Genomic DNA, 14063 nt, shown 5'->3' on the forward strand with positions numbered 1-14063 from the left:
AGAGACCGGGTTTCACCATGTTGGCCAGGCTGGTCTCAGACTCCTGACCTCGTGATCTGCCCGCCTCAGCCTCCCAAAGTGCTGGGATTATAGCTGTGAGTCACTGCACCCGGCCTCAATTCTTAATATCTAATATTACACCCTTAGTATAAGTGTTGCTTGAATGTCCTTTTTTTTTTTTTTTTTTTGTATTTTTAGTAGAGACGGGGTTTCTCCATGTTGTTCAGGCTGGTCTTGAACTCCTGACCTCAGGTGATCTGCCTGCCTCAGCCTCCCAAAGTGCTGGGATTACAGGTGTGAGCCACCACACGTGGCCTCATTTTTTTTTTTTTTTTTTTTTTTTTTTTTACAGAAAATGGGCTGGCCAGCCCCCATTCCAGTGGACACATTCTTTTGTTAAAAATGTTAATGACATTGTTTAAACACCAGGTCCTTAAAAAAAAAAAAAAGTAGGAACAACAGGGCCAGGTGGGTTTGGTGGCTCATGCCTGTAATCCCAGCATTTTGGGAGGCCAAGGTGGGGGATTACTTGAGGCCAAAAGTTCAAAACCAGCTCGGGCAACATAGTGAGACCCCATCCCCATACAAATGTAAAAAATATATTAGCTGGGTGTGGTGGCATGCGCCTATAGTCTCAGCTACTCGGGAGGATGGCTTGAGCTCAGGAGATGGAGGCTGCAGTAAGCTGTGATCACACCACTGGACTCCAGCCTGGGTGACAAAGTGACACCCTGTCTCAAAAAAAAAAAAAAAAGCTAACCACTAATCAGGTTAAGGTCAAGCTCTGCAGATCAGGAAGCCACTATCTTTAAGGTGAAATTGCACATCTCGTCGAATGTGCTGATTTTAGTTGAACAGATTTTTCCTGGCTGGGCAGTGGCTCACGCCTATAATCCCATCCCAGCACTTTGGGAGGCCAAGGCAGGCAGATCACCCAAGCTCTGGAGTTTGAGACCAGCCTGGGAAACATGGAAAAACCACATCTCTTAAAAAAAAAAAAAAAAAAGGCAAGGCAAGGTGGCATATGCCTATAGTTCTAGCTACTCAGGAGGCTGAGACAGGAGGAATGCATGAGCCTGGGAAGTCAAGGCTGCAGTGAGCCATGATCACACCACCATACTCCAGCCTGAGCAACAGAGCAAGACCCTGTCTCAACAAAACAAAACAAAAACAAAAACAAACAAAACAAAACAAAAACAAAAACAAACAAATTACAGGTGTGGTGGTTCACACCTGTAATCCCAGCACTTTGGGAGGCTAAGGCAGGCGGATCACAAGGTCAGGAGTTCGAGACCAGCCTGGCCAACATGGTGAAATCCTGTCTCTACCAAAAAAATACAAAAAAATTAGCCGGGCATGGTGGCGCATGCCTGTAATCCCAGCTACTTGGGAGGCTGAGACAGGAGAACTGCTTGAACCTGGCAGGCGGAGGTTGCAGTGAGCCGAGATCATGCCACTGCACTCCAGTCTGGGTGACAGAGCAAGACTCTCTCAAAAAAAAAAAAAAAGGTAGTAATAATAAACAAACAAAAACAAAAATATTAAAAAATCACATTATTTTGTTTAACTTCAGGTTTTCTTAAAACTTTCATGAGTTTTCCAGATTTCAAACTGAGAGTCATTAGTGAGCCTTCTCGCTCCTGGGCCAAAGACCTGAGCAGAGGCAGCAAGATTTCCAGGGAAAGTGACTGGCTTCAGTGTGCTCTTCTGTGGCATTATCATCCCCAGGAAAGCAAAACCAGGTTATAATCAACATCATCATCATAAAAGGTACAATTAGCTCTACCAGTAGACCAATGTCCAAAGGCTCAGAGAGAAATTGCCATCATACCTTTATTGCTTTGGGAGGAGAACTTTCAGAAAGACTGGAGGCTCTGGCATCTGGACTTAGTGGCTTGGGATGGACAGGCTGTTCAATCTCACTCTTAACCTGGGAGTCACCTGCTTGAGTTACAAAAGGAAGATATTTTACAGTATCTCATGGGATGTCTTAGAAAGCGTTCTTTCGAAAAGCAAAGTTTGGGCACTTCCATTAATGACAGATCCTTCCAACACCAGGAAAAACACTGCTTTTCTGTTGAAGAATATTCGAACACTAACAACTATGGCTCAGGTTTTCTCTGGTCCTGTCAGAAATCAGGTTCTCAGTGAGGAGGCTTTCTTACCCTCTGCCACACGTAGCAGAAATCCAAACCACTCTGTATAAAGAACTTTCTTCCTTGTACCATTTGTCATTTTTAAAGGCCATTTATAGACTTGGATGTCCTTTTGGTCATTAACATTCCTAATAACTTCTTCTGAAGTGTTTCAACTGAAGTTGGAAAAAGGGGGAAATGTGAGGGCAGAAATTTTGCACTGTGTGTGTGTGTGTGTGTGCATTTGTATATGCATGTAACCTGATACTGTGTTTTTGGTCAGTTCTATAGCAGATATCCATGGATGAAGATTATGGAAAAGGGCTCCATGAAGTTTTTTTCATAATCATTGAAGTTCCAACTCCATGAGTTACTTTCCTGCCAAAGTGAAGAGGTGAGTCAACAAAGTACTAAAATATTAAGGCTTATTTTTCAAAAAAATGTTTCATAAACCTAGTCAAAACTCAGAAACATTTCTAGTCCAAGAAAAATGATTGCAAAAAAAGAATGTTTCTGGATTCAAGCAGAAGGAGTTTTTCTTTTTTTTTTTTTTTGAGACGGAGTCTCGCTCTGTCACCCAGGCTGGAGTGAGTGGCGCGATCTCGGATCACTGCAAGCTCCACCTCCCGGGTTCCGGCCATTCTCCTGCCTCAGCCTCCCGAGTAGCTGGGACTACAGGGGCCGCCACCGCGCCCGGCTAATTTCTTTTTGTGTTTTTAGTAGAGACGGGGTTTCACCGTGTTAACCAGGATGGTCTCGACCTTCTGACCTCGTGATCCGCCCGCCTCGGCCTCCCAAGGTGCTGGGATTACAGGTGTGAGCCACTGCACCCAGCTGAGTTTTTCTCCGAAATTTTAAGGTAGGATTTACTAGAGATCTGTTTAATTCATAATTCTATTTTAGTTGTGGGGTTTTCAGTGTCCACTAAACTAATTAGCCTGGGGAGACGCTAGAAATCCAAATATATATATTTTTCTTTTTTGTCTTGTGACCTACAAGAAATTCATATATATATGATACATATATACACACATATATATGATACATATATACACATATATGATACATATATACATATATATGATACATATATATACACACACATATATATATATATATATTTTTTCAGACAGAGTCTCACTCTGTCACCCAGGCTGGAGTGCAGTGGCATGATCTTTGCTCACTGCAACCTCTGCCTCCTGGGCTCAAGTGATCCTCCTGCCTCAGCCTCCCTAATAGCTGGGACCACAGATGCACGCCACTACGCCCAGCTAAGTTTTGGTACTTTTGGTAGAGACAGGGCTTCACCATGTTGCCCAAGCTGGTCTCCAACTCCTGAGCTCAAGCAAACCGCCTGCCTCAGCCTCCCAAAGATTACAGGCATGAGCCACAGCGCCAGGAAACATATATATATATATATATATATTTTTTTTTTTTAGATGGATTTGCACTCTGCTGCCCAGGCTGGAGTGCAGTGGCATGATCTTGGCTCACCGCAGCCTCCGCCTCCTGGGTTCAAGCAATTCTCTTGCCTGAGCCTCCTGAGTAGCTGGGACTACAGGCACCCACCACCACACCCAGCTAACTTTTTGTGTTTTTAATAGAGATGGGGTTTCACCACGTTGACCAGGCTGGTCTTGAACTCCTGACCTCAGGTGATCTGCCCGCCTCGGCCTTCCAAAGTGCTGGGATTACAGGTGTGAGCCACCGTGCCGGGCCAGTGACATATATATATATATATATATTTTGTTGTTGTTGTTGTTGTTGTTTTGAGTTGGAGTCTTGCTCTGCAGCCCAGGCTGGAGTGCAATGGTGCGATCTCGGCTCACTGCAACCTCCACCTCCCAGGTTCAAGCAATTCTCCTGCCTCAGTCTCCTGAGTAGCTGGGATTACAGGCGCCCGCCACCACGCCCAGCTAATTTTTGTATTTTCAGTAGAGCCAGGGTTTCACCATATTGGCCAGGCTTGTCTTGAATTCCTGACCTCAAGTGATCCACCCACCTAGGCCTCCCAAAGTGCTGAAATTACAGGTGTAAGCCACTGCACCTGGCCCAGCAACATATATTTTTAAATTGGCTGGGCACAGTGGCTCATGCCCGTAATCTCAACACTTTGACAGGCTGCAGTGGGAGGGTTGCTTGAGGTCAGGAGTTGGAGACCAGCCTGGGCAACACAGTGAGACCTTTTCTCTACAAAAATATTTAAAAATTAGCTGGTTACGGCTGGGTACGGCCAGGCGCGGTGGCTCACGCCTGTCATCCTAGCACTTTGTGAGGCCGAGGCAGGTGAATTGCCTGAGCTCAGGAATTCAAGACCAGCCTGGGCAACAGGGTGAATCCCCGTCTCTACTAAAATACAAAAAATTAGCCAGGCATGGTGATGTACGCTTGTAGGTACTCAGTGAGGAGGTACTCAGTGAGTAGGTACCCAGCTACTCAGGAAGCTGAGACAGGAGAATCGCTTGAACCTGGGAGAGGGAGGTTACAGTGAGCCGAGATCGCGCCACTGTACTCCAACCTGGGTGACACAGCGAGACTCCCTCAAAAAAAAAAAATTAGCTGGGTATGGTGGTGTGTGCCTGCAGTCCTAGTTATTTGGGAGGCTGAGGTAAGAGGACTGCTTGAGCCCAGGAGTTTGAAGCAGCAGGGAGCTATGATCACACCACTGCACTCCAGCCTGGGCAACAGAACGAGACCCTGTCTCTAAAAAATGAAAATAAAAAGTTATACTGAAAATCAGAATCAAAAATGGACATAGTCAAGTAAAAAAACAAAACAAAACAAAAAAACACAACACATTTTTGTCTTTGGGAAAAGGGAGGCTCAAAATGACTCTAAAATAGAATGAAAGGTGACAAAATTCACTGTCAGCAGGAAAATCCCTAGAACCTGGCTAGGAGGTTGACTATAATATACATTTAGATAAACAGGGAAAAAATATATCTTTAACAGATTATTCAAATACTTATTCACTAAAGAATAGGTATTTATGAATAACATTATAAATGAATAAAATCTGTACTGGCCAAACTTCTGTTAAAATGAAACTTCAAAATCAGTTTACACAGCTTTAACTCTGAAAGGGTTTGGTTCAAAAAGTAGGATAAATTCAATGAGAGAAGCATTACAAGTATTCAGTTTGTCCCAAGTTAACTATATTTAATTGAATTTAACTTCTCTCTAAGCCATGAAGTGTGTAAAGGATATTCAAGCATCAGCCCTCAAATGCAAGTAGAGGATTTAGTATGTTCTCAGCAGTGACAGTAATGGGAACACTCCTGAACCAAATACAGATAGAAAACAAGGACCTCATCCTCCAGATCTAAGAAAGAATGCTTACGGGAGTCATCTTCAGCAGGGATGGAACGGACTGCCAGGCTATTCTCAGTTGCAGAAATCTACAAAAAAAAAAAAAAAAAAAAAAGGTGTGTGGGGGGGATTAAGAGTCATATTAAAAATAAAAGAGCAAACTGCTGTTAATACCATAAAAACCTGCTGACTCCAGTCAGTCACTGGCTGCCTGGGGGAAATAACGGGCACCAGAACAGCTGAGCATTTAAACAAGAGGCAGCAAAATGTCTTTTATGAGGATATTAACATGCCTCTCAATTACAGAGTAACCCGAGAAACAGACTGCACTCAACTGCCAAAAGTGTGCATCATCTCCCTTTATAAAACAACTTCTAAACCATATTTTTCCGCTCTCAAAAAACAAAGCAAAACAAAGCCCTCTATCAAGGAGAGCAAAGCTCCTCACCATATAACCATAACTCACTCCAAGGAAAGGTAGAATATTTAAATTTAGGAACTATTCTTATTTTTAAATTTTCCTAATTCTTATTTCCCAACCAACTACATCCTGCTGAAACGAACTTGCCCATATAGAAGACCTTTTGATAGTTATAAAACAAATTTACCTAAAACTAACCTCAGTATTATCTTCGAGGACAGTTTCCCTTTTAATCCCAGTCTCAAAATGGCAATGTTTAACAGGATGGCAGATCTTACGTACAGGTGTTTATATCATTTTCCCAAAAGCTATCAAATTTAAATAAAAGAACTCTCTATTAGAGCTCTCCCCTCCTTTCTACTGGCCCCCACGCCTTCCTGGTATCTTACTCCACATCCAAAATCATGAAGAGTCCACAGGTGACCCAATGTGCACTCTTCACATAATTTCCTTTTATTCAGATGCCATGGATTTTATGGGCAATGCTGAGTGTTTTTATCAGGATGTCTGACAAACTGAATAGATTTACAATGAAGATTAAGTTGCTGGCTGACTGCATCTGAATTTCAGCATGGTCATTTTTTCTGCTACTCTCTTCATTACAGGAATTCTGACATGGCATAAAATAAACCGGTATAATTACAGCCAGCATTGATTGGGTGTTTACTATGTGCCAGGTATTCAACTGATCACCTTACAAATGTGCTATTTTATCAAATGATATGAAATAAATTTTCTGAAAGTTGGGCATGCCTACAAAAAGCTCTTCCGTTCTTGAGAATTAGTAGGTACCTCCATCCCAGGATGTTCTTCTCTCACTTCTAATTTGGTCACCTTGAAACCGTGAGGTTGGCCGGGCACGGTGGCTCAAGCCTGTAATCCCAGCACTTTGGGAGGCCGAGATGGGCGGATCACGAGGTCAGGAGATCGAGACCATCCTGGCTAACACGGTGAAACCCCGTCTCTACTAAAAAAATACAAAAAACTAGCCGGGCGAGGTGGCGGGCGCCTGTAGTCCCAGCTACTCGGGAGGCTGAGGCAGGAGAATGGTCTAAACCCGGGAGGCGGAGCTTGCAGTGAGCTGAGATCCGGCCACTGCACCCCAGCCTGGGCGACAGAGCAAGACTCTGTCTCAAAAAAAAAAAAAAAAAAAAAAAAAAAGAAACCGTGAGGTAAACTTTTTTTTTTTTTTTTAATGGAGTCTTGCTCTGTTGCAAGGCTGGAATCCAACGGTGCAATCTCAGCTCACTGCAACCTCTGCCTCCTGGGTTCAAGTGATTCTCCTGCCTCAGCCTCCCGAGTAGCTGGGGTTACAGGTGCCCATCACCACACCTGGCTAATTTTTGTATTTTTAGTAGAGTAGGGTTTCACTATGTTGGCCAGGATGGTCTCAGACTCCTGACCTCAGGCGATCTGCCCACCTTGAGTTCCCAAAGTGCTAGGATTACAGGCGTGAGCCACCTTGCCAGGCAAATGTCCTTTTTTTTTAATAAGCTGAAGTTCAAATAACACTTAGGTATTGGTTAACAAAAGCTAGGCAAACAGCCAAAAGGATAGCTAAGGGTCTGAAAAATATTGCGAATTTTAAGGCAGCTGAGGGTTTGTAAACCTACAGCATGTGCTTGAAGAATATGTATTGTCTTTACCTCCTTTCTTCCCCACCCACTTCATGATTCACAATTGCACTAATGTCCTTTTAGGCTATAATTAAAATGTTCTAATCTTCCAGTTCAGTTCAGAGTTCCAGTTTCAAATCAGCATGAAGACAATGAAGAAGGAAACATGAATTTAGATACAGGGACAATTCAAGCATTATTTCCCAAATGACTGTTTCCCAAACTACACTCCTGGGATAAAGATGGAGATATTTCAACACTGGGAATATTTTTCTCTAAAAATTTCCAATTTTTTTTAAGTATATAAGAAAAACTTCAAAAATATTTAGTCAGTTATTCTTAAGAAATAATCTCCCATTTAAAACATGAGAAAACAGACAGTTTAACAAGATAATTAACTTAATACATGGCATGTGCCTCATGGGCTAATGCCTGAGTCCACTGTTGCAAGGATATATGCAATTTATGGGGGACTATAGGATCACGTAACACATGGCTGCCAAGTATTTTGTCTTGTTATTCCAACATACATTTGTGATGTTTTTATAAAATAAACTAATTTATTCTAATATATATATTTTTTCTGTTCTGGTCTTTGAATCAAATGTTGTAGCCATCAGTCTGAGACCATTTTTCTGTGGGTCTGCTTTGATTCAAGTGTGTAGTATATCTCATGAGTTCCTGTTAGTATTCTGACAATATACCATCCTACTTTGTAAAGTCTGTTGTAGTCAAATAAGTTTGAGACAGGGCGCAGTGGTTCACGCCTGTACTTCCAGCACTTTGGGAGGCTGAGGCTGGGGGGATCGCTTGAAGCCGGAAGTTTGAGACCATTCTGAGAATTATAGTGAAACCCTGTCTCTACAAAAAAAAAAGATAAAAATATAGGCGTGGTGGTGCACATCTATAGTCCCAGCCACTTGGGAGGCTGAGGCAGGAAGATTCCCTGAGCCCAGGAGTTGGAGGCTACAGTGAGCTATGATCATACTACTGCACTCCAGCCTGGGTGATAGAGGAAGACCTCGTCTCTAAAAAAATTTTTAAAATACAAATTCCAACTAAGCTTGAGAATTGTTGCTCTTAACCCATTTTAATGATCTCCATATCTTTTGGAAGAATGGCGTGAAGGGTGTCAATATGTATAACAGAAGCAATGGCTTTTCTCCTAAGATTAAATCACTGTAATAGATTTGAAAACCCTTTCTCCTCATCTAACATTTGATTATCATATTGACTGAAAGATTAAAAGGACTGGGCAATGGACAATGGTAGAGAACATGATAATTCCCCTGACATAAATATTGTTACTTATTTCAATTAAGCCATTCATCTAATGATAAATATGTAACACACAAATGTGATTTGCTTAAAATCTTTTAGCGGCTTTCCCCTGCTGCACTACATCCAAACCCTTAAGGGTGGCATATAAAGATTTTCCAGGCCTTACCCTAGCCCTCTCCTTCCGCCTATCTCTCACCGCAGCCTATGTGTACCTCACGCTCCAGCCAAGCCAGCAAACCTGTAATTCTGGCCAGGCACGGTGGCTCACAGCTATAATCCCAGCACTTTGGGAAGCTGAGGCGGGCGGATCACGTGACGTCAGGAGTTCAAGACCAGCCTGGCCAACATGGTGAAACCCCATCTCTACTAAAAATACAAAAAATTAGTCAGACATGGTGGTGTGCACACGTAATCCCAGTTACTCGGGAGGCTGAGGCAGGAGAATCGCTTGAACCTGGGAGGCAGAGGTTGTAGTGAGCCGAGATCACGCCACTGCACTCCAGCCTGGGTGACAGAGCAAGACTCCATCTCCAAACAAACAAACAAACAAACAATCCCTGTAATTCCTCAGTAAGCCATCATCTCTGGTTTCCAAATCTCTGTTGTATGTGTCTGGAATATCCTTCTATTTCTAACTCAACCTTCCCCTCACTCACTTGGCATACTTCCACACATTCGTCAAGACTCAGCTCAGACATCACCTTCTTGAGGAAGTCAGGTTAAATGTCTTTACTCTGAGCTTCTGTGGTCCTGTATAACCCTCTCACAGCCTCACAGCACCTATCATACATTTTTATGATAGCTGACCTCTTATTAATCTCTCCTCTACAGGCTGGTCTTGAACTGCTGACCGCACGTGATCCACCCGCCTCAGCTTCCCAAAGTGCTGGGATTATAGCCGTGAGTGACCGTGCCCAGCCAGAATTACAGGTTTGCTGGCTTGGCTGGAGCATGAGGTACACACAGGCTGCAGTGAGAGATAGGCGGAAGGAGAGAGTTAGCCTTGCACATAAAGACCACATGGAATGATTTGTCAATAAGTTTTTAAGCTTATTATTTCCTATGCTTACTTAGCATAGTGACTGCCTTTAATAATATTATTAAATTTCACTCATATTATTATGAGTGAAAGAGTAAGATTTTCTTGCACAAAATGTGTTAAATGTTTACTTAAATTAAGAATATATGAGTATCTGAAGATAATCTCTAATCAAACATATTTTTATTTGTGTAAATTTTTTTCCCAGGAGCATGGAATCAAGTTGCCCTGACTCTATGCTCTCCCAAATAGATTTTTTTTTTTTTTTTTTTTTTTTGAGATGGAGTTTCGCTCTTGTTGCTTAGGCTAGAGTGCAAGGGCACGACCTCAGTCCACTGCAACCTCTGCCTCCTGGGTTCAAGCGATTTAACTGTCTCAGCCTCTGAGTAGCTGGGATTACAGGCATGCACTACCATGCCTGGCTAATTTTGTGTATTTTTAGTAGAGATGGGGTTTCTCATATTGGTCAGGCTTGTCTCAAACTCCCGACCTCAGGTGATCCGCCCGCCTTGGCCTCCCAAAGTGCTGGGATTACAGGCGTGAGCCACCACACTCGGCCCAAATAGATTTTTATTTTATTTATTTATTTATCTTTGAGACAGAGTCTTGCTCTGTCACCCAGGCTGGAGTGCAGTGCACTCAGCTCACTGCAACCTCTACCTCCCAGGTTCAAGCGATTCTCCTGCCACAGCCTCCTGAGTAGCTGGGATTATGGGTGTGCACCCCTACACCTGGCTAATATTTATATTTTTAGTAGAGACGGGGTTTCACCATGTGGGCCAGGCTGGTCTTGAACTCCTGACCTCAGGTGATCCACCTGCCTCGGCCTCCCAAAGTGCTGGGATTACAGGCGTGAGCCACTGTGCCCAGCCTCCAAATAGATTCTTTAAAATCACTTCAGTTCTTTGCCTTCTGAGCATCTGCTGAACAAAATAATTTTCCAACGAAGGTTCATTATTTGGTCAGCTATAAGTTGCAGAGCTCCTCAACTGAAATTATGTGACCTGCAAAAATGACAATCTGTCCTGGCAGCTGTTACCAAATTCCCAGACACTCTACAGCCTAGAGTTAGAGTTGTTTCTAATTTCAAGCACCTAATTTAGAACACATGCTTCCTTGGCAACTGGACGTCAGACTTTTCAACCTACCTTTTCCCCTTCCTGATGGGTGATGCAGACCTCAGGACCTGGGGGCACATTCTCCTTTTGCTCCATTTTATGAATTTTGATTTCGCCACCACTGGCTTTCAACTCATTCTACAAAATAAAAATAACTGTAAAAAAATTTTTAAAGTCCCATCATTCTATTCTCTTCATAGCACATCTATCAGATAAACTTGGAATGTTAAAAAATTCTTCTAAGAAGCCTCAGGTCAAATCAACCCCCTAACTCTCACAAGCAAAACCCATTGACTAGTGAAATGACAAAAGCAGCTTTGTGGACACATACCTCAGAGTTAAATATCTGTAGGCTAGTGTAAAACTGGATTGCTCATTAGAATACAGACATATCAACACAGGCACACAGAACACCCCAAGCATACAACATTCTTGTGATTCACTCTTCTAGCAGCAGAGCTTGTGGTAATGCAAAGCTTGTGAGTTTTATCAGAAAAGACCATTCTGGAGCAGGGGAAAGGAGATGCCAAGTGCCAATAATAGAAAATATACTGACCATACATATATAAATGCCCGGCCTGGAAAGAGAGACAGGGATGATGTATACATATAAAAACTGAAATTATATTTAATGATACCATAAAGCAACCTTTTTGGTGGGACTTTCAAAAACATGTTTTTCATATATAATTCATATATTGTACTAAAGACATAATTTATTTTACTTCTTATAACAGAGCCTCAACATAAAAAAGCATGCATTTTATTGTCATAAGGAATAAGCAAATTGCATTTTTTTCCTTGCAAGGACACTGGGGCGAATATTACAATTAACTTCATCTATTATATCTAAAATCAACATAGAGCCTGGGCGCAGTGGCTCACGCCTGTAATTCCAGCACTTTGGGAGGCTGAGGCGGGTGGATCGCCTGAAGTCAGGAGTTCAAGACCAGCCTGGCCAACATGGTGAAACCTCATCACTATTAAAAATACAAAAAATTAGCCGGGTGTGGTGGCACATGTCTGTAATCCCAGCTACTCAGGAGGCTGAGGCAGGAGAATCGCTTGAATTCGGGAGGCAGGGGTTGCAGTGAGCTGGGATCACGCCATTGCACTCCAGCCTGGGGAACAAGAGCGAAACTTCATCTCAAAATTAAAAAAAAAAATAAAATAAAAGCAACATAGAGGTCAATGACTATAGACATTTCCTACCACTGATCTGTTAATATGTAGTAATCTAGTACTTTTTTGTTCTCTGTGACTCTTTAGGCATGGGAGGAAACAATTTATGGCCACAGGGCCAATGAAAGGAATGTGAGTATGACTTAGTCACCTAGGGATGGTATTCCAGATTACTGCCCACAGCTCTGGAGGTGCAGCTGTGAGGAGAAGCTGGCAGCTAGCACTGCAGAACATTATATAGCCCAACAACTCATTCCTGACCCCGTCTGGAAGCCCCACCTCCAGAACTGCTGCCAGAGAGTATGTATGTGCCTTGTTACAACCATATTCTGTTAAGGGTCCTGGGAAATTCTTCGGGGATGAGACAAAATATACTTTTTACAAGAATTCCTGAAGACTTTTCAACTCTTTAAATCTCCAGAGCAGGAGAACTGTAATACAGAAATGGTGAGGAGTTAAAAAAAAAAAAAAAAAAGAAAAAAGTTACTCAACAGGTTTCCCCACATAGGGAGTCACCTGGTGGGAATGTTTGCAGCAGGAGGGCACTGAGAAGCAGTAAAATCTGGTAACAAGAGGAAGTTCAGCTTCACAGATCCCAATTTGCTGTATCTCCTGACCTGCCTTCTAAGAGAAGTCTAAATTTGCTCACTTTTCACATTCACAGTGCCTATCAGCCTGTGATACTCCACTTTGTTAATTGACTTACACACATCATCTCTTCTTAAAACATAAAGTTGTTAAAATTACAGTTAAAAAGCCAAGATGAAATTATTCATCGCCCAGAGAATTAGTCCACCAAATACTATTAGAGAATGTATGCTTAATAATGTGGGGAACAGAAGACTTAACTCGCAGAACACACATTATGGTTTCCAATATGCGCCACATTTCAGTCTGCCTAGGAACAAATACAATTCAATACTGTTCTTTTGATTTTGTTAGACAATTAGGACATCAAGAGATTAATGGTTTGTAATTTGAAATCTTAGAACAAATGCTTGAAGGATACAAAAATATGTGTGTGTGTATTTGTATCGATGTGTGCGTATATATATATATATATATATATATATATATATATGAATAAATGGCATTTAAAAGGTAATGTCTGTTTTCTTTTTTTGAAATAGAGTCTCAACCTGTCACCCAGGCTGGAGCGCAGTGGTGTGATCTCAGCTCACTGTAACCTCCATCTCCTGGGTTCAAGTGATTCTCCTGCCTCTGCCTCCCTAGTAGCTGGGATTACAGGTGTGTCCCACCACACCCGGCTGATTTTTTTTTTTGGTATTTTTAGTGGAGACGGGGTTTCACCATGTTGGCCAGGCTGGTTCTGAACTACTGACCTCAAATGATCCACCTGCCTCAGACTCCCAAAGTGTTGGGATTACGGTGTGAGCTGCTGTGCCTGGCTAAAAGGTAACTTCAATTAAGCAGTTCTGTAGTGTCAGCTTACCCGTTAAGCACAGGACAACTTAAAGGGGAAGGACTCTCTATAGTATTTTGAATATCAAATTTTTTTTTTTTTTTTTTTTGGAGATGAGGTCTTGCTCTGTCGCCCAGGCTGGAGTGCAGAGGCGCAATCTCAGCTCACTGCAATATCTGCCTCCTGGGTTCCAGCGAGTCTCCTGCCTCAGCCACCCAAGTAGCTGGGATTACAGGTGCCTGCCACCACACCTGGCTAATTTTTGTATTTTCAGTAGAGACAGGGTTTTGCCATGTTAGCCAAGCTGGTCTCGAACTCCTGACCTCAGGCAATCCGCCCGCCTCAGCCTCCCAAAGTGCCGGGATTACAGGCGTGAGCCACCACACCCAGCTGAATATCAAAATTTTCATGTTTACTGAGCATGTCACCTTCTTGTGATTTCTCCCTTTTTCTTATCTACTATTCTACTTCTTTAGGAAAACAGTACATCGTAAGGATTAAAGATTAAGTAGATGATCTACTGTATGACCCCTTCATAT

At 42.5% G+C, this 14063-nt stretch overlaps 1 protein-coding gene across 7 annotated transcripts in view; it reads right to left on the reverse strand.

The window, feature by feature from the left end:
* LIMA1 (LIM domain and actin binding 1) overlaps positions 1–14063 on the reverse strand; it is a 106078-nt gene that overhangs the window by 14810 nt on the left and 77205 nt on the right. For 4 of the 7 annotated variants that reach the window (XR_012420242.1, XM_074006819.1, XM_005570825.4 and 1 more), the window contains 3 exons: positions 10950–11057; positions 5476–5533; positions 1832–1941 (listed from right to left, as the gene is read on the reverse strand). Coding sequence is in view for 5 of the 7 variants with exons in the window: in XM_074006819.1 (XP_073862920.1) it covers positions 1832–1941; positions 5476–5533; positions 10950–11057 (276 nt within the window). In the remaining 2 variants the exon portion in view is untranslated. Of the gene's footprint in view, positions 1–1831; positions 1945–5475; positions 5534–10949; positions 11058–14063 lie in introns of all 7 variants that reach the window. The other 3 variants (XR_012420241.1, XM_045365216.2, XM_005570823.4) reach the window with 1 other exon arrangement.

Source organism: Macaca fascicularis, chromosome 11, assembly GCF_037993035.2.
Source record: "Macaca fascicularis isolate 582-1 chromosome 11, T2T-MFA8v1.1".
NCBI lineage: Eukaryota > Metazoa > Chordata > Mammalia > Primates > Cercopithecidae > Macaca > Macaca fascicularis.